The sequence below is a fragment of the Diorhabda carinulata genome, chromosome 8 (assembly GCF_026250575.1).
Source record: "Diorhabda carinulata isolate Delta chromosome 8, icDioCari1.1, whole genome shotgun sequence".
NCBI lineage: Eukaryota > Metazoa > Arthropoda > Insecta > Coleoptera > Chrysomelidae > Diorhabda > Diorhabda carinulata.
The window spans coordinates 8,347,001-8,369,223 of record NC_079467.1 but is presented as its reverse complement, the minus strand read 5'-3'; the positions used below and the strand labels follow the sequence as shown (position 1 = coordinate 8,369,223).

Sequence of the window (22,223 nt, the reverse complement as noted above, 5' to 3'; positions counted from 1 at the left end):
TAAAGATTGGGAACAATTATTTCAAAAATTCCCTTTCACTACAATCTTCTGCGAAGATTTTGATGCACATTTTAGTATTTGGTGTCCTCATCCGGATAAACTATAAGAAATAATGTTAGCCGTTGTGGTAGACAATTTAGATCTAGTGGTACTCAATGACGGTACTCCCACTAGAGTAACCCCCCCGAATCAATATAAAACAGCAGTTGATTTAATCATAACAACTCCTTCTCTAGCAAGTAAAATACACTGGTAAGTGATTGATGATACAATGGGATCGGACCACTACCCAATAATTATAGAATTACAAACTGTGTCTTTATCTAGTCTAATCAACCCTTCAACTAAATGAACAGACTCTCGTGCAGCACCTTTTCAAAAGTATTATCGAATCAAAACTCAAGTCTTGTGATCAAAATTTGTCTTCAAATAAGGACAAACTATCATTATTCAATGAACTACTGTCCACTTCCGCAAATGAAGCAATGCTCATAAAAAATCTCACAAACAGTTTCATCGTAGACCATACTGGTGGAATGCTACCTGTTCATCAGCATCTATAAAACGGAAAAAAGCATTGAATAAATATAAACGTCTGGCTAATTTAGACAACTATCTACATTATAAAAATGTTGCCGCCAAAGCAACATAAATATTCAAGAAAAAACAGAAGCAATGTTGGCTTGAATATTTAAATAGTTTAAATAAAAGTACTCATTTGTCTAATATATGGAACAAAGTTAAATGTATTAATAATAAATATCACCAAACTTAACTCCAAAATTAATAGATGAAATGTTACACTCCTTAGCTCCGCTCAGTATTAAGCCCTCCAATTTTATCAATAGAAAATTATAATTTTTCATTTCAGATAAAATCGGAATTCCTACGAAAACCATTTATTCTAGAAGAGTTCTAGCTTCACATACAAAATGATATCTAATATTACTGAAACAGCTAAAATATTTCTTTTAGATATACGAGGCATATTTTTTACGTAAGTACCGTTTTGGAATTAAAAAAAGAAGTACACGTACAAGTACAGGAACAAATGGTAGTCGCTGGGCGCCAGATCAGGGCTGTAGGGAGGATGATCTAGAGTTTCCCGTTGAAAAGATTTGATGAGATCTTTGGTTAGAGACGGGCATTGTCATGCAGCAAAACGATACCCATACATAACTTGCCATGTCTTTTGTTCCGGATTGTACCACGCAGATTGTTCAATATATCACAATAAGACGCTGCATTGATTGTCTCATTACGAGGCCGAAACTCCACTAGCAATACTCCTTTTTTGTCCCAAAAAACTGAGCACATGATTTTCCGAGCAGAAATTGTTTGTTTAAACTTCACTTTTTTGGGTGATGATGAATGTCGCCATTCCATGGATTATTGTTTCTTCTTCTTTACAGATCTCACGATAAATATCGATCGGTTTTACGCCTTTAGCACTAAGAAATCGTATAACGGCCCGTACTTCACAATCGGCGGGACTCACGATTGCTGGAGGCATCTTAAACACTTAGTAAACAACGTACACAATGAAGAATCATACTTTAATGGCGCCAGTGAGTAGACAAGAGATGTAGTTCCGCATGTGTGGAACACCGACCTTGGGGTTGTGGTGGCGGAATTGCAAAACGGTACTTACTTAAAAAATATGCCTTGTTTATAATAGTTGGTGGCTTGGACAAAATTATTCAGATAAATTGAAGGAGATTATTATAACCTGATTCACCGACATCTTTTTGACCTATTTCTTTACTCTCCTGCATAACAAAGACTTTTGAACGTTTGATTAAGAATCGGCTGGAGATTTTTATAGAAAGTAACTCCTCGGTACCAAAAAGTCAATATGGTTTACGTAGAGGTGAAGGAACTGTAGACGCTGTAGCACAACTTGTCTCAGATATCCAATTATCTTTTTCTAAGAACGAATATTTGTTATGTCTCTTTATTGACCTCAAAGGAACCTAGGATATTGTAGATCTCAACATCCTATTCTCTAAAATGAATAAGATGAGAATAAACAAAACGGTATGTGCTAACATTTTGGAACTCTTTAAAAACCGTAAGATATTCATAGCATTTTTCAATTCACCAACATTGATAGAATAATACAATATTATCAAAATAAATTATTTATTTACTCTGGAAATATTTTTAAATAAACTGATGTTTAATTTTTTTGAAGTTCTTTAATAAGCTTTTGGTGTGGAAATTTCAAATTGTAATTTCATATATATCTCTTTTCTATGTTTTATTCTTATTTATGTTTGTCTTGGTAGTGTTTCAACTCTTAGATCATGTTTTCTTCCCACATATTTCGCTTCTTCTAAGATACATCACTCTTGGACCCTCTCAAAATATTGTATTTTATTTTCCAGTTCATCAATTTGGTATTCCAAGTATAATCTGAAAAATAATATATTATCTGAAATGTTTGTTTTTTCAATTTATTCACATTCATTTTCTGGGATTTGTCTTTCATAAAATATAATTTTGTCAATACAATTAATGGGCCAAGTGATTAGAAAGTAGCAAATGCTCATAGTATATGTACATTACTTTCTGAAATGACTTGACAAACTTCAATAAAAGTATGTAAATAAAGAGAAGGATGTTCTTAAGTTTTTAACTCAATTTTTCCCAATCTTTTCGTTCTGAATAATTAAACTTTTTCATGCCTACCTGGTTCGCATTTGGAGTCCTATTTGCTGAAATTTTCCTTATTTACAACTATTAATGTTGGTTCTTCCTCGCACGCATCTAAAAAGGTATATAACTTCATACTCCTTGGATTTAGAAGACTTTGTTTCCTTGAAAATTAGAATCAAATTTTGATTCAATACCGGTCATTCACGAACGCATTATTTCTTGGTTATCATCTTCTACATCTTCAATAAAATAAAAACTAGTAATAAAATAATATCTTAGATTAGATGATCGTCAAAATAAGAGATATTCTAAATGTACCCATAGTAATCTATAATCAAGTCAGTAAACAACTTAATAAAATATCATTCAATATTCTTACCTTTCTGAGTCATTTGGAAAAACAAAATAACTGATGTATTCATTAACCCGGAAAGGACAAGGTCGATATGCACCCCTCTTTCTTTTAGTTCTTTTCAGCTTTAGATAGCTCTTGGAGAAATCCAGATAAAAATACAAATAACTCTCTCTTATAAATAAGTACAACAATAAGCCAAACAAAAACATTTGGTTAAAATCTCTTTAGGTGATGTGTGGTTGACGGTTATAAAATGGCTACTTGGCACATACGTATACAATTTCGGTTACCGGAAAACCCAACTCCTTCTAAACTGTACGAGTATTAATTCTGTGTTTTAGTCATAAATCGTTTCTAACATGACAGTTTCAAAAGTTTGAAAAAATGCATCCTTATTTATCTCCAATGAAATAGTTATTAAAACTACAAGGGATTTAACATTTCTGAATTTCTGTAGAGCGCTTTTGAACCCGAGCGATAGCGAGTGCTGGCAATAATATTCCAGATAAAAAGTTAAAGGAATTTCCTATATGTATGTTCTTTAGATAAATAAGATACACGTTCCAAATGGCAATTCGTCGTCAAGTGCGTTATATATGGCATGAATTATTAATACCTAAGGATGGAGAGTTAACTTACGATCAGTTGTCTAGGGCAATCGATACCTCTTTGGTAATTGTTACTTACGTCCTTCAAAACAGTGTCAAAATGCGTTGAGATAATATGGGAAGGAGAAAAAAACTTTTTTTATAATCACGTTAGATTTAGTAAGCTCTACATTCAACTCAATAAATAATAAAAAAATATCGAGAAGTCAATCTCACAAAGCAAAATCATTAAAGTGCCAATATGGAGGTAACTTAATGAGTTTTGTCAATTCAGAAATTATAAACTGTCTAAGATATTTCTGTTACAAGTGGGGATCGAATTAAATGGAAAATGCATATTATGCATATTGTGCATATTTTAGAGATTTAATTTTTTTTTGCATATTTCACTGTAGTCCGAATATTTCGATATGGTTTTCAAATTTTAGGATATATTCAGTCAAAATTTATGACACTACTCAGTTGGAACTTTCGAGTTTCCCCACAACATTTACGACATTTTCAGGATGAGGGGGGATAGGAGAAGCTTCTTATTTTCAATGGTACTGCAAAACGGCCATGTACAATAATTGATATTTTACATAGTTACATAACTACGAAATAGAGTCCTGGAGCTCGAATTGTTTTCAAAAATATTGAAGTAGATTCGACCTTTTCCCGAACTTCTCTTGGATGATAAATATGTTTTTTGTGAACCCCGTGGTAATCATTTTTATATAACTTTCATAAATTTAACTTTGTTGTAAGAGTATAGTCCCAGAAGTACCTGGCCTAACCAAAAGATGGCGGTAGTTGTTTGAAAAATAACACTGTATTAAAATGTACACAATCTATACAGCATATGTTTATCAAGTTTATAGACCCCACGTTATTTAATATTTGTTTGGCAGCCATCAATATTGAACGTTTCAAGTGAATTTGTAAACATAGAAAAAATTGTACATCGTTCTGTGATACAATATTTTTATTTGAAAGACTTTAGCTCGACCAATATAAAATTTGATCTAGATTCTACTTTGGGTGAGACCGTTCTTTCGTTATCAACAGTAAAATATTGGGTAACAGTGTTTAAACAAGGCCGTACGAACTGCGAAGACCAGTATCGCAGTGGTCGTCCAAATGATGTGATGATTCAGAAATATTGAGGAAAATCCACAATGCGGTATTGGATGATAGTCGATTGAGACAGCACGAGTTAGCAGGCATTCCGAGAAGTGTAGTACATTGAATATTAACTGAAAATTTGGACATGAGAAAGTTGTGCGCAAGATGGGTGCCGCGTTTACTCAAAATGTAACAAAAACAGCGTGGTGAAGATGTTTCCATCGAGTGTTTACCAATGTTTCACAGAAATAAAGCCGAATTTTTACGCAGTTTCATAACCATAGATAAAAAGTGGGTCCATCACTTCTCACCCGAAACAAAAGAATAATCAAAACAATGGACTGAAAAGTAAGAACCGGCTCTCCAAAGAAGACGAAGACCGTTCCATCTGCAGGAAAGGTCATGGCGTTGGTTTTTTGCGCGTGGGATAATTTTCATTAACTATTTTGAAAAAGAAAAAACTATCAACGGCGAGTATTATGTGAACTTATTGCAACGAACGAAGATATCAAGCAAAAATGGCCGAAAGTGTTTTATCAATACAATTGACCAGCTCATACTTCCGTTTTTGTAATGGCCAAAAATAATGAATTAATGTTTGATTTGCTCCCTTATACACCCTATTGGACAAATTTAGCCCCCTCTGGATTATTTTTTCCAAAATTTTTGTGTTTTCTTTGTTGTGACAGGTACTTCTGCGACCATTCTCGTAGGTATGTTTAACTCCCTTAATACACACTGCTTGTGTGATGAGAACCCACAAGTCAAAAGGGCCAACACTCATTGAAAGTAAATGTTTGTTCAGCAGCATCAAGCAACAAATTATGTACATGGATCACTTATGCGAGATATATGGAGATTTAATGGGAAGATCTATTTTTTACGAACGATGGAGTTTTACTGCACTTTGATAGAAGGTGTCGTCATTAATTGAGAAATTATTTTCCGAATCGATGGGTTCGTATATGTTCAAAAACTCCGATTCATTGGCCTCCTCGTTCAGCGATTTTTATTCACGTCAAGTATTGCAAGACGAAATTCAACGTCATTCAAAGATTTCATAACAGATTCTCCATCGTTTATAAGATCAATGGATTCTTAAGATTAAAGTGTAGACTAAAGAAAGAAATGTCATTGGGCCTATTTAGATGATAAAAGTACATCCAGGAGCTGGAAAACGGATTTTTTGGACACTATAGTGAGAATATCAATAATATAATCGTGACATCTGAATTTTAGTTATAAATTGCTTCTAAAATATAAACTGAAGACAATTAAAAATAACTTTACCTCTAATGCGTTCTTGGCTATGGAATGTGCATATAACTTTTCCTTTCACGATATCTCCTGGAGCAAATATTCCTGGATTATCAATCACAATTTGAAGCGTCATTTCCAAATATCACTGAAACAGTTTAAGGTATCAAACAATGAACAGTTTCGCCCAGTTTACCATATGACGAAATAAATAGGGTCAAAAAATTGAATTACATATATAAAACAACAATTTATAGTAAAGTAAAGCGTACCCCAAAATCCGATAAAGAAATCAGAAGAATCGAGTCAACAACTCCAAAAATATAACTAATATCGATTGGAGTCATTTTGCAACAATACCAAATCGTAAAGCAAACATCAAATTTCGATAAACAAAACAAACGAAAGATAATCATGATAATAATGCTAGCAATATCTTCTGATATTTTAAATGATATGAAAACGTTCTAGCAACTGAATACGAAATACAGTACAATTTAGATGAATCATAACGTAGATACTTTTTTATTGAGATAGATATTGAATTCACAACCACAGCTGTTTACACTGTTTAGGATACTTTTAATTTTGGAAATATGGTATATTTTCGAAGGGTTATCATAAAAGGATTCTAAAATCACCACAGATAAAGTAGACACATCTATCCTGACGTGGATATTGATGCGTGATGTAGATCTTCCCACTTGTACCACCCTCGTCGTTCTCTTGTGTCATCTCGTAGAAAGTGTGGATCGGACATTACAAATACTACAATTTCATATTGCTGCTCAACGTTTCATACTGCTGAACGACGTTTAGCTTTTCCACCAAAACAATTTTTGCACTTTGTAATGATAACTAATTGGAATGGGTGTCATTCTTTTCCGCCATTTTACCTTGGAGTATCAATTTTTTACATTAATCCATTATCGCTTCCAGCTATTGCCTTTCAATAATTCTACAATTAAAATTTATTGTAAAATTATCAATGTTAACATTAATCAATCCATTATCCATTAATATTTGCAGATATTTATACATGGAATGAAGTCTTTACCTACTAGTTTATGAATGCTAGTATTGTGGGACTGTGGCAATCAAACACCAAAGTGTACCTTTTTCGAATAACGGAATTATTGCCAATTCAGATTCACATGTAGATTATAAGAAATTCAAAAACTACTAACATTAATTAAATAAGAATTGCTGTAAAATACATTTTTTATGAAGTTAGTTTAGGTTGTTATGGATGATGTTGAATTTTGATTATGTATTTAGATTATGTCGTCACGATTTTTTTAGACTTAGCTTTTCCAAAATCTAAAGGAAACACCAAAGTGGACTAACTTCAATATATTTTCCGAGCTTTCGAATACTTATGTATTCATCGTCTTGGACTGAAATTATGGTCAAATACAATATAAGTAATGTATAAATGTATAACAATCATAAAATTTTACTTACAATGATAAATTAAGATTGCCGGTGATTTTTGATATTATTAAAGTTTGTAAAATTTTTAAACTCTTAAAATTCAATATTCGAACTGACGTTGATAGAAATATAGATTAATTATTAATTATTAGAAATTAGAAATTTTCATTAATTTTTGAATTATTTTTAAATTTAATAATATATGTTTTTCTTCGAAACAGTCCTATTTTGTCGTTATACTTAGTTATTAAAACTGATTCATAATATCTAGAATGCCATAGAATCAGTTTTATAGCAAAGACGCTCTGCCAATGAGCATGTGTCAATATTTCATAAACATGCTAGTCAATATATTAGTTGGTGTTTTATATATAATTTTAATGAAAATAGATTGCATTTTGATACATGCTATATTAATATAATGTTTGTAGTTTCCGGAAAGTTAAAGGTAGAGGAACGTAGCAATGTCGGTTTTCCCTAAAACATGTGAAAAGGTATTTTTGAGAATTAAATTAATTGCAAGAAAATTGTAAAAAAAGGTAATTTGCAATTCCCGAAGAAAGTAACTTTTAACTCTTTGGATACGGCGTTGGACAATTGGGTGGTGAAAAAATATTATTTTATTGAAGTTGTTGTTCGGGAAAACGGTCGGAGGATGGAAAAGGACGTTAATGAGAGTGTACCTGTATAATATATGTATAGAATGCGACTCCAACTAGTATCACGACATCTTTAGCACTAGCTTTAGCGGTGCCTTCAAACGGTGCCTTTTACAATGAAGCCCTTTTGGCTCGTAAACATAATGAAATTGCTTTGTTCGTGGAGATTGTATGTGTCGGTTTCTATGTCAGATACCGGTTTATGCTCTTTGGACGCGTTGGGGATATGCCAGGAAAGCTCAGATTCGGTGCTGACGTGGAGATGGGCGTTTGGGACCATTTGTCTAATTAGACCAAAAACCGATAATGCCAAAACTTTTTTTCTTCACGCAAAATCAAAAAATTAAACACCGGCTCCTGGGGAAAACCGAGCGCTCATAATTCTATGTTGTTTGGTAGACTCTCCATGACGCTCAGGGGCAGTATAAACTGTACCATCGTACGGTCAAGAAGATTATGAAATATGATCGGATAATATGAACTGTTAAGTCCTTCCTCTTCTTCATATCACCGGGTAGAAATGGAATTTAACTCTGCCTATTTTAACAAGGATCGGGCATACTTTCTGGCTCCTTATTAAGTGTTTATTTTCAAATCCTGCCTCACTTGGGGTCATATTCCTGAAGTAGTTGTGTTTATCCCGACACTAGTGAGGAGCGACTAAATCCATCCGAAACTATACCGTCGCATTCACCGGTTTGTTACTTCAAACAATGGAAAAGCTAATGTACAGGCATTTAAGAGAAAATATGTGTGTTGAAAGATTATATGCCTACTAGAATGACATATTCATATATCTATCGCTACATCACCAAGTAGAAAGATAAGGATGATTTAGATAGCAGAAAGGCTGATCTGATAGTATTTCTTCATATTAAAGGGGTATTAGAAAATGCTCCTTTCGCAGTAATATGTATATAGGGTAATGCTTTCTCAGCGTCGTGTAACTACCTCTCTAGTGAAGATGTTCAACGCGTCTCATGCAATAAACACTTATTACTAAAATTGTTATAAAAAAAACTATCACCCTCCCGATCACATATTTTCTGGACATTTTACGAGATTCAATTCCTGTTCTATAGACCAGGGAGTAACAATTACTGACCTTCAAACTGACTAGTTTGGCTATGCAGATTATTATTATGTGTTCATTATGATCACGCGCCGTATTTTAAGTCGCTTTTGATTCGTAAGTTTTCGACGGCTAGAAGATATAGCATAGCTATGCCAATGTGATTTTTTTACCGTTATAATGTACTCTGGCTCATAAAACCCGTAAAAACAATATTTTTTTAAAAAGCGTTCTGACGACGCAACAGCCAAAACATGTCTAAGAATTACAACTATAATGAACTGTAAATTATGCAATATCACCTAAGACGTACATTGCAAAATGGATAAAGGTGCTTGACATTAGGTAACCTGAGGTTCTGGGTTCGAATCTAAAATCTTGACAGAAAAAAACAATTTTTAAAGTTAAGTTGGGTTGTGTTTGTTTAGTTCAGATTAGGTTAAGTAAGGTTAGGTTATGTTAAGTTAGGTTAGGTTTGTTTAGTTTAGATTAGGTTAAGTAAGGTTAGTTTATGTTAGGTTAGGTTGGGCTCATTCTGGGTGTCGGTCCAAACTTTTTGAGTTATTTCAAAACAATTTTTTTCTCGAATGATATGCCCTTTATACAGTTTTCCTGTATCAATACCTTTTTTAGTGCAATTACAATGAATGGTTGCATATTTTGAGTCCTCACCTCCAACCGAATCTAACCTAACTCAACCTCATCAACTTCCGTTACCAGTATACCTAATACAGAAGTCTTACCAAACATTTTGATATCATTACTGAGATTGAAAATTCCACCACAACTAATTCGATACATTCACTCGTATATTAAAAGTTTTACTATATTGAATTAGTCCATATTGTGTTTTCTTATTGGGAACGTGGCAATGAACACCAAAGTATATAGTTTTACATCTTATATATGTAGCAGTAATTAATCTATCAAATTATTTGTAGTTTCATTCTATTCTAATAATTTTAGTTTTGTAAATCTAATAAAATTAAAAATAATTTGATTGATTATATACTGCTACCTATTTTAGATGTAACGACTGAGAAAAATTGAATTTTGTTATTAGAACTAATTTCTATTTTGATTTTATTGTTGTTTTAATGTTCATGATGTAGATTGTTGATTAATATAAATAAGGAAATTGTCAATGTCAATACCATATTTTGATAAAGACTGAAGTCAAGTAGAAACGTCAATTTTTTATCAATCTTTCAAAAATTATTTGAAAAAAACTAATTCTACAACAAAAGAACATTTAGAAACATAAACATATTAAAAGGTGCAAGAAATAAGGAAAAGAAATTTATACCGGCATGGATGAAATTCATCAAATTACGTTTTATTTAAGTTTATTTTCCAAATCATACAACTATATATTATCGAATCAACTACTCTAATAAAAAATTAGGAATTACTGAAAAAAACATAATAATTAAAATAAGTGAAGTAATTCCTATTAATATTTCATAAAAATATTGAAGAAAAATCTCGAGAAAAAACTGAAAGAGAAAAATATTATATATATGAAAATTGATATCCCAATATTAAAACTGATAGTGTCACACCAGATGAAGTGGGAGAAGTTTTATCTTTAGGTCTAAATTTTGCACAAAATATTTCTAGTGGCAGAGAATTAATTACCTGTAACGAATATCTTATGTAATATCGAATGCAACATCAGTCATCTAAATAATGTATTGAATATATATATATATATATATATATATATATATATATATATATATCTAATACACGAAAAAAATAATTTTTAGAAATGATTCACATTCATCAAAACGAAATATTTTTCTTATTTGAATAAAGCTCTAGTTTGATTTTATTTCTATTTTGATATTCATGATGAAGGTGTTCTATTGATCATTATAAATACACAATATAATATTTTGATTGAGACTTAAAGAAAAGTCGAAACGTCAATTTATTTCTATCGAATTATCGAAAAAAAATTATTTTGAAACAGAAGAAAATCAAGAACATTCAGAAACATGAACAATATTAAAAGGTCTTAGAAATCAGAAATTGAAAAAATTTATTTATTTATATATATAAATATATATATAAATATGTATATATATATATATATATATATATATATATATATATATATATATATATATATATATATATATATGTATATATATATAATTTCTCAGAAATTTTGATCTGTTTATGTTTCTAAATGACTTAAAATTAGTCGCAACGTAAATATTTATTTTTCTTTTAAAAAATTATTACAGAAGAGACCTAACATCAGGAACATTTAGAAACATATATATGAATATATGAAACTATTCTTCTAATAATAAATATTACATGCTCACCTAATTCTTTTTAAATCTGTCAAAAATATGCGATAAACTTTTATCAATCGTGTTTTGGCTATTGTTGTATAATCTTATTAGTTGCACAATTCGCACAATTGACCTTCACTATTTCGTATTCGCAATCCGTTAAGGATGATTGATTATTTCTATTGTCTTCACCGAAATTAGGAAACATTTCTGGGTGTTTTTGTAAAACCGAGAGCTGGAATATGATAATGAATTCAACACAGAAATGTTTTTGTGATAAAATCAACTAAAAAATTATCTCTCTAATTCTCGTAATAACCCAAATAAATGGTATAAATGAAATGTAGCAATTGATATAGTGATAATACAGATAACGTTTTGAAGCTCTTAATTTGTTTCTTACACAAATGGATTTTATCTAGAATTATTAAATCCTCATATCAAATACACACCAAGAAAATCATTCAAAATTTATTGATCGATTAATTATTATTACCTATATACCTTTCTAATCTTAGATCCTCAATTAAGAAAGATAAACTTATGTGTTACTAGTGTCTTGAAATATTGGTTAACAACTTATTGAATCAGAAGCTCCCAAACAAGCCACATTGTGACTTACAAGTAACTGCAAACTTCACAGGCATACAAGTTGTTACAAAAAGTGAAACAGAAACCAACAAGGTCGAAACAAAGTGTTTCTGGAGTGGAAATGTTTCTCCACTCTGAAGCTGATATAGAGAAACATGGTTTTAAAAGTCTTTAACAGCTTCTTGATATGATGAAAATCGTTGTCAAAGCATGTTTTGTTTGACAGTGGGTAATAAGGAAAATTCATTAGTCGATAAATCCGTGCAATAAGACATGAATTCGATGTTTTTCTTTTTCAGATATTCAGTTGTTTGACTCAGTACATAGAAGAAAGGTCGCGACTTAGATTAGTTTTTTCAATATCTAATCGACATGGCTCATAAACAACAAATTCGTCCATGGAAACAGAAACCAAGACTCGGATACTATATATAAATGTTCAAGATCAATATTCACAGGCATCTCCACACGGCAGGCACCACTCGAATTACTCAAATGTAAAAGGGTTTACCCTCTTATGCATGCTTTTCACATAAACAATAAAACTGTTAATGGTTGAAACCTGTTCGGTTAGCTCCATCCGTAAACTATGAGATTTTTCCACTTGTATGTATAGTGAATTGTCACAGACGATCGTTCTTAAAATTGCACACGCGCTTTTGTATTTGTCGAAATAGTTTCGACATGCCATAGATAGTCAAATCTGGTGAAAATAGTAGCTGGGTCATTACTCTCATTCTGTGTTTGGCCAAAAAATCAGTTGAAATCTACTAGAATACGATGGCGTCTACTCAAAATGGCCTCTTTATTGATCTTTTGACTCTATGGAATGAAAATTTATAAACCATGGTAGTTCAAGAAACGTTAGGAGTTATCTTAAATTTTGACTGACTTAAACGTGATTTTTTTGGTTTCTGCTCTATTTTGGAGCGCCATTAGCTACGTTGTTAGGCACTTCAGCTTTATATTCTGAAACCTACGTCTCGTCGCTAGTAATGAGTAAGAATCTCTTTTGCTACCTCTGCTTGACGTATTTTTGCAAAATAGTCAAGTCTTTTCGTACGAACTAGCTGAAAACGCTCCACAAATAGATTTTTAAATGGGATAGCCGACTCCACTTTCAATAACATGTCAATCATTGAACGCTTAGTGCCATTTAAATACTCAAGTTCGCCATAAAGTAGACTTTTTCTAATATATTTTCAACGATTTAACGAACTTTTTACAACGTAAACAAAAAGCTGACTAACACACAATAATTGAGATATGTTGTTCAAACTTCACAAAGACATCGAGAAAGTTTCTACCAATTTAGAAAAAGAAATGTGAGCGATTCGATTTACGTGCGTAGTTAAATTGCACCCATCTAGGTCAGATTTGATTGGATAATGTTTAGATTTTTTTGGAATGAGGAAAAAATAGAAAACTGTAATAGTAGATCTGTTAATATTTTTTAGTCAAACACTCATATCTTTTGAATTATACAAAATACAAGATATGTCAATCAAGTACTGTATAATTGGATTTTATAAATTAAACTTGTTTACACGGTTCTCCTACCCCAGCAGAAAGTTGTGTTTTTTTATTTATTTGGACAGAATTATCCAGAAAAAATAATAAAAAATCCGGTCACGTCTGGTTTAAGAAATAAAGAGTGATTTTTTTGCTGGTATCTTTTTGGCAACACTGTTTTTGACAGATCACGTGTGAATCGTGTCTCGTGTCAATGTCAAACTTGTTCAGTTTGGTCTATAATTTAATCATGAATCGACTTACGAACGAATTTTGCTATCAGGATTCATGCTCGGTTAAGAGAGTGCATCGCGAACTTCTTCCAATTTATGGGCAGTTTGGTCGGTCTACTGAAGGAACTATTCGGAAGCTTGTGACTAAATTTCGAACCCAGTTCACACTATTGGACATTAAACCACTAACACGCAAACGAACAGTTACTACCGAAGATAATATTGCAGCTGTATCCGTCAGTGTTGCTGATAACCGTGAAATGTCGATTCGCCGCCGTTCGCAGCAATTGAGCCTCTGTTACTCCACTACATGTAAAATTTTGCGAAAGGATTTGGGTGTAAAACCTTGTAATATACGGCTGGTGTAAAAATTGAAGCCACGACGTCTAACATTTGGTGAATAGGCGCTGGTAAAGTTGGAAGGATATTCACTTTTTTATCGAAAAATTGTGTAAAGCGACGAAAATCATTTCTGGTTAAATTAATACGTCAACAAGCAAAATTGCCACATCTGGAGTGAAAACCAGTCAGAAGCATTGCAAAAGTTACCAATGCATCCCGAAAAAGTCACTGTTTGGTGTGGATTATGGGCCGATTGCATCATCGGGCCGTACTTCTTCAAAGCGGCGATGGCCGGAACGTTACTGTGAATGGCAAGCACTACCGTGTTATGATTGATGATTTTTTTGTACTAAAAATGGAAGAATTGGACATGCCTGACTTTTGGTTTCAACAAGACGGTGCCACATGCCACACGTCACGCGAATCAATGGGCAAATTGAGTGCCGCCTTCGGTAAACAGTTCATCTCACGTTTGGGGCCCGTCAACTGGCCGATTAGATCGTGTGGTTTAACGCCTTTGGACTATTTCTTGTGGGGCCATGCTAAGGCAAAGGACTATAGGGATAAACCAGCAACGATTGACGAGATAGAAGCCGATATTGAAACATTGTGTGCCAAAATTGGACCTTGCGCATTGGCTATCTAAAGTGGAGCCGCGGCTTAAAATCATCTTCAAACATTAAATTATACTGACCTTTCTAACGATTCCAATGAAGATTTGTGGTTTTTTACAAAATCAAATTCTATACCTCTTGAGAAAACACTGATTATTCATTAACTTGACTGAAACATATAATTTTTGTATTAATACTAAAAAAAATTAAAAATACCTAATTTTTGCTTTCTTTTGAATTTGCTATTTGAATTAATTCTTATAATAGACCAAAAGTAATCCCTTAAGTTGTAATCCAAAAATCCTTGATGTCTTTTTTCGAAAACCTTCCCTAGTTCGTCACTCATACTTCCTTTTTCTTCCTTTTTAGGGAAAACACTCATACGCGCGTGCAGAAAATGAATTTTTATTAACATGTTTACTTCCATCTTTTTTGTAATTTTCACTTTTTTATCTTCCAAAAAATTTTCCACAACCGTATTTCATAATTATACGGATTTGTGATTCAACAAATATACCCTCTGCCAGTTTTGCCTCTGTATGTTTGGAAAGATTTTTTCTAAATACCGGAAAGCATCATTGTTTTTATCCAAATTTGATGTGTAAAGGGGGTAGAGTGATGTTATTGGAAACTTCGCTATGGGTCCACAGACTCAAATGACACAATACGACCCAAACCAACGATTACAATACCCCTATCAATACAAACATACGCAAAGAATATCTCACCAAATCCAAACAATGGGCTCTAGTATTGTTCAATCTCAACCTATTCTACCCATCCCATTTAATAACTATCTCAATTACCAAAGGCAACAAAACCCTATAAATTGCTCATAACAAACGTCAACGGCAGTGTAATCGGAATGGAAAACGATACAAAACAAAAAACTAAGAAGTCCAGAAGAACCTAGTACAAGAAAACAAACAAAAATCACAGAATATTGGCTACAGAAACCCATCTAAATCAGCTATAGGTTCAAAGATCTAATGTAGGAAGAAGTTCAGGACAATGCTGAAGAAATACAAGACGATGAAATTGTAAAGGAAAAAACACCTATAACTGTCTCTAAAGTAGGGTATGTCGAACATATACACAAAATACTACAAGCGAGTGCCCCAAATGAGTATACTCTTAAAACGATTGGTCCAAAAACGGTAAAAATACACGACACCCAAACAAAACTCGACCACAATGAAAACATTAGATGAAAAGAAGAAAAAATATCATATATACTGACTTGAAAGTGAAAAAAAGCTTCAGAGTGGTAATGCGAGGAATGAACCCTTCCACACCCCCAGATGATATTAAAAAGGCTCTAAAACAAAAAGGGCATGAAGTCTTGAATACATATTTAATGAAAGATAAAGCTACCAAAACGAATTTTTAGATCTTAAACCAAATGAAAATAATAGAGAAATCTACAATTTAACTAAACTAGAAAATAGTTTAGTTAAATTTGAACCTTCTCACGGCAAAAAGATATCATATGGCACGACATTCACACTTTTGTCAAAACATTCTACACTCTTAGATCGATAAATATTATTTAAGGATTAGAATGAAATATTTGAATCTAATTTTGGCAATAGCTTTTTTGCTTCAAGTCAAGAAATCCTCAACGATAAATATAGAAAACAGTTTAAACTAAGTGATTGAAGCTAATCAAAAAAGGTCAATTGAAAGAGAAACAAACAACGGGTCGCCGAAAATTTGCGAGATTACAGGCTTGGAGCAAACAAAGATATTTTTGGAAATAAATGGATATAAAGTTACAATACCATGGGTATTGCAGTTGGAAGAGTTGTCTCTATATATAAAAAATCTTCAAAAAAAAAGGAAATATCAAGAGTGATAATCAGACTTTTGATCAACTAAAATGGAGGAAAAGAAGAATTATTCAGCAGAAGCACATAACAAAACAAAAATAACGATTAAAGAAAACAGCAAAGAAAAAACAGCTTTACTAATAATAATGATATCCAAGATATAAGAGAAGATTGAGCAAATAAAGATAGAGAGAATGATGGATAGTAGTTATCGAACTTTACACATAATTCGAAATACATTGGAGATATAGAACCAACTATATCCTAATCACATGCCTTATATTGTCAATCTGCAGACTTAAGCTTTAGGATTCCTATAAAACGAGCTCCTGTTATATCCGTTAAGTAAAGTGATAAATAGAACTACATTTTAGAAAACCTAAGACGAAAGAAGTATTCACGGTTTTCTTTGTGAAAGTATTGCTCTAAAATTGAGAAATGTATCAATTAATACTCAAAGATTGTTAACAGAAAAAGTAATTATTGGAACTTTTTTAGATGAAATAGCAGAAATGTCTGCCTTACCGTCTATTCGTGATTCAAATTGAAGTGAGCCAGTCACATCGGCAATTCAACATTTTTGTAATATCCACTGTAATTTTTCGAGTTTCATGGTGCATTAATCAGTAACAAAAATAGCAATAGTTCCAAACCGTTATCATTTTCCCATATTTCAAGTTTTACTATGTGATTTAGTTTAATGGCTGTTTTCCTTTTGGTAAAATAATATATTATTCGAGTACAATTAGGTTTCACTTACCTTAAAAAATTCTTTTTCAGCTTTTCATAAATAGTTATAGAAAGAAAATTATTGTAGAATATTTCACATCTACATAACTTCTTCAAGTTGTTAGCAATCTTAGTATAGTTGGTAGTCTTTTATGATTATCTGCTGGTAAAAGATTCACTCACTTGTTCACTATTTGGTGTTTGAAATCATAATTAGTCAAATCGTTAATATACATGCAGAAAAACTGGATTTACCTTCTCCCAGACAATGCGAATTTTGTTTGTTTATCGAACTGTGTAGGATAAATTTTGTTTCATCCGACAAAAGATTATCGGATACAGATGATATAGCTTCAATCATCAGGAGCAAGTTTCAAAGACTTCATATAACAGAGAGATGGTGCAAGTTTATGGGTCCAATCAATGTGTTTCTATTCACATGGAAAAGTAATTTGAATAATATGAAATTTTCCTAGGAGGAAAAGAACTAATATTGATTATAGTGATGGCTGAACTGTTATTCATGACAAGCAGAAACAGGAAACATTTACTCTGCTACCTATTTACCTATTACCTATTTATCCGGTTTATGTAAAAAGATTAAAAAACATATTTAACAGAGTATTTTTGAAATTGATCTATACATCCTGAAATACATTAAATAAGTTGTTGAGTTATCCCAAAGATAAAATACCAGATTAGGAAAACAGCAATATTCATGACAGCAACCATTTGAAATTTGAAATTGTTAAATATGAGAATAGTTTTCAATATGGATACGAGGCCTATACCTCACAACCTAATTCATAGTTTATCAGTTATTAGTTAACATTAAGAAGTTCAATATAAATAGGTAGATCAAAAATAGGACTTAGTTCACCTGCAAATTTGGTTATTGAAACGCGCGTCAGACACTGTAACTGTGACTGATGATGGGGTGGTTTTATTTAGCTATCGATGGAGTTTTCCAGAATCGCTAATTTCATAGAATTACAATCAAATAATATACAAATGTACATTCATAAGCTATTATTCTATTAGTGAAGAATAAATTAATCTTAAATCGTTTTTGCGCTTTAGCGCTCGCATACGCTATAATATTATGTAATTTACGTGGATGGTAATGGTAGTATAAAAACATATATTGTTCTGCAAGTATTCACAAACAAGGAATACCGTCGTAAGTAGGAAAGTCCCAACCAAAATCCGCTCAGGTTTAATGAGTTGGTAGAATTTAAATACCGGTAGCAGAATTAATAGTTGGGAGAGCGAAGGCAGCTCTCGAGGAACCAGCAGCCCGTGCACCATGCAGTCTATTAAGTCCGTTAATGAGTTCCTGCGAATGAAAATTATTCCACGCGTATCCCAAAAAACCAACGCTTGCCTGCAGATTGAACGGTCTTTATCTTCTATGGGTCGGTTCTCCCTTTTTATCGGGTATGAAATCGTGGACCCACGTATCACAGCTTGTGCACAGCTTTCTTATATCCAAATTGTCAGTTAATATGCGATGTACCGTACTTTTTAAAATGCCTACTATGTCTGCTAGCTCGTGCACTTTCAGTCGACGATTATCCAGTACCGCTTTGTGGATTTCTTCAACAGTTCTTATTCTCATTTCATTTGGTCGACCACTGCGATGCTGGTCCTCGTAGATTGTATGGCCTCGTTTAAGCTCTGCTACCCGATATTTTACTGTTGATAAAGAAGGAGCAATATCACCCAAAGTAGAATCTAGTTCAACTTTAATATTGGTTAGGCAAATATCTTTCAAATAAAAGTATTGTATCACATAACGATGACCAATTTTTTCCATGTTAACAACTTTATACGAAAACGTGGCATCTTTAAACTTAAAACATATGCTATACAGATTATGTACTTTCTAATATAGTATTTTAAACAAATACCGCCATCTCTTGGTCAAGCCAGGTACTACTCGGACCACCCTTATATTGCTTAGTATATTTTTTCATAGCATTTAGATTTTTGATATATTAGATCAATTTCTGGCAACCGTCTCGGACTATATCTGATGATTCCTGCTCTAGATATTCTGAGTGAAATGTTCTCCGACACATTTTTGACGACAACTGGGAGATTTAGGATCGTTTAAAATCCAGATGTTGGGCCCCAGTTGTGCACTCTTTTTGTGACTTCTACGAGATTTATTCTCATGGTGTTGCGGACAGTTTAACAGACCCAGACCACTGCCAAATGTGTTAATTGCAGAATTTATTTTCAAAACCCCTCTTGCGCAAATGACTATGTCATTGGCGTACTCCTGACAAAATACGCCGAGGTCATTCAGTCTGTATAAGAGTTCGTAAAGCTCTGAGTGAATATTCCATGAAGTAATTTAAAGCTATGAACGTTTAGTATTAATTTATTCAGTTATATGAATTGATTTTCTTCAAATTATGTCAGAAATAGTGAATGAGATAACTCGTTTTGTACTTTATACTTATTAGTAAAATAAATAATAGGATATAATATATAATTTTTGTTGGTATTTAACTTATTCGAAATTATTATTGCCGAACACATATGACTCGTCAATTTCCTTTTTCCTGAACCCGCAAAGGTCTACGTTGAAACTATGAGCCACTCTACATATTTGTGGAATCGTACTATAGCAGACGGAGCAGTAGTCACTATCTTCAATAAAGCACTTTATTATGATTAATTCGTCCTCGCCTGCCAAATAGTTTTTAGAATAATCTTATCAAACGTTTAAAAATATATTGAATTTATAAATTCCTGAGCTGGAGTCAAATTTCTACTAATATTCTCATTATATTAATCATTGAGTTAAAATGTCGTAATTTTACGTATTTATAAATTATGAAAATATAACAAAACGTGAATGTAAATAATATGGACTCACCAATTTCAAAAAACCGATATGCGCCAACTACAAACGTAGATATCTGAACAACTATTTCAACGAACCATTATTTATTCCGCAAGTAATCAAAATTTTTACTCCACTGTTTGCGCTGACTTTGTACAGAGCCGGACTATAGAATAGAAAATGTTTATTTTCTTAATATTCATTAAAAAATTGTTTATTCTTTAATGAATAGTATGGTAAATTAAAGTTATTTTATCGTTAATACGAAATATTGTGCTCAATTATTTCTGTGTTAATGAATCCGATAAGAAACGTAGTATTATAAGAGAAGTGAAATATTTATTTTTTTTCAAGGAACTTCTTCCAAGATGCTTCTTGACAGTGATTATTTTCGGAATACACGTGTGGAACATGTAAAATCATCCCGTGGTACAATAAATGTTCGTAAAATTGCCGGATTTTTGGGAAGAGACACCATGCATGTGACTCGTTCAACCAAGCATTTGACTTGTTCTTTGATTCTATCGTTCCTCAATTAATCCCACATTTTTACCAACCAAATCATTTCTGAGAAACAACGAGAGCTATCGCAATTAAATTAACCTCTGTCTAGAAGCTTATGAGTAAGGTGAGGTGTAGTTTTAATGAATGGTCGTCAGTTATATTGGCAATGTGTTTTACAACCACGAGAATGTTGTTAATGGTTATAGTTGTCGCTGCGAATTGTTACTAACAACTCCTTTAAATAAGCTGTTTGCAGAAGCTTATTTTTTTGTACCAAAAGTACAAAACACCGCTGCTTGATGATATTTCCTTTAAGTTTGCATTTGTTGTTAGGCGAAATATTTTGATTAATGACATTGTTTATGTGGTGGTTCTAATACATAGTCGTCAGGATTAAAATATTTTCACAAACAAGCGTATGTTTAAAATAAGTATAGAATTGCTACATACCTTTGTCTAAGGAGTCTACCCTGCGAAGTTTTTAGCAGTCACCAAAGTCATACTTTCCAACAAGAAGCAATTTTATTGCAGTTTATGAAAATGCGAAACATATTTTTTGCTTAATACTAATTCTAGATTATTGTACCTAATCGTTCTTTAAACTAAAATTCTAGCTTAGGACTTCGATGGGATTTCTTGTGGAGACTTGCCAATAATTAGATCTGATATTCCTGCTCATCATCATCTTCCATTTTATTACCGTACAAGACAAGATAATTGATAAAGTAAAAAGAACTACAACAAAAAATTTACTGTCGAAGAAGCTGATTAGGAACATTTGTCTATTAGAATTAGGGCTGAAATTATCATTCCAAAGACATTTTTACATTTTTCAATATGAGTTGATTAGAAGAAACAATTATAGATAGTTAGAAAATGTTGAAATTCGAAAGCATATTTTGAAAATATAAAAAGGTAATAAAACAAGTTTCACAGGAAATAATATCTAAAGTCTAAAATACTTTTTTTACATGAAAGAAATATTCTTCATATTCTTCTTATTTATTTGTAAATCTAATTACTTATAATAATAATTTTTATTAAGATGGAATATTATTTGAAACTATTTACATTGGGAATATAGATATCTCTATTCAAAGTCCTCTTTGGATTTTATATATCAAAATAAAATTCTATACATACAAGGGCTGCTACTTAAGATTTGAGATAGACAAATATAAACGAATATTTGAAATTAGATATGGCTTTATTTTTTCCAAATTACTCTCCATTAAGATCAATACACTTCTGCATGTGTTTGAACCAATTATCGAAGTATTCTTTCCATTCCGATTGAGGTACCTCCAAAACATACTAAGCTGGAATTTCGAAGTACATACATACTAACAGGGGAGGGACTAATTAATAAATTGATTTGAAAATATCTGTACATGCTAAATGAGCTAGATAAGAAGAATAAACTTAGCCCCTAATGGATTCCAGGAGATACTGATGAGGAAGAAAAAGAAATAGCTGACAAACTAGTAACAATCTAGAGGGACGGGCAAAGATACTCCTGGGAAACTATAAAGAATATCTAAATACACAATTATACTTACGAG

The 22,223-nt window shown here is 32.2% G+C and overlaps 1 protein-coding gene across 5 annotated transcripts in view; it reads right to left on the bottom strand.

Moving 5' to 3' along the window:
* The window catches only part of LOC130897536 (arrestin domain-containing protein 4-like), a 38,067-nt gene extending 17,816 nt beyond the window's left edge, over positions 1-20,251 (bottom strand). The window contains exons 1-3 of one of the 5 annotated variants that reach the window (XM_057806449.1): positions 20,191-20,245; positions 14,826-14,914; positions 6,016-6,130 (exon numbers count right to left, since the gene is read on the bottom strand). In XM_057806449.1, the coding sequence (XP_057662432.1) occupies positions 6,016-6,118 (103 nt within the window). In that variant the 5' untranslated portion in view covers positions 6,119-6,130; positions 14,826-14,914; positions 20,191-20,245. Of the gene's footprint in view, positions 1-6,015; positions 6,131-6,254; positions 6,418-11,483; positions 11,692-14,825; positions 14,915-20,190 lie in introns of those variants that run through there. The other 4 variants (XM_057806452.1, XM_057806450.1, XM_057806451.1 and 1 more) reach the window with 4 other exon arrangements.
* Positions 20,252-22,223: the final 1,972 nt, after the last annotated feature.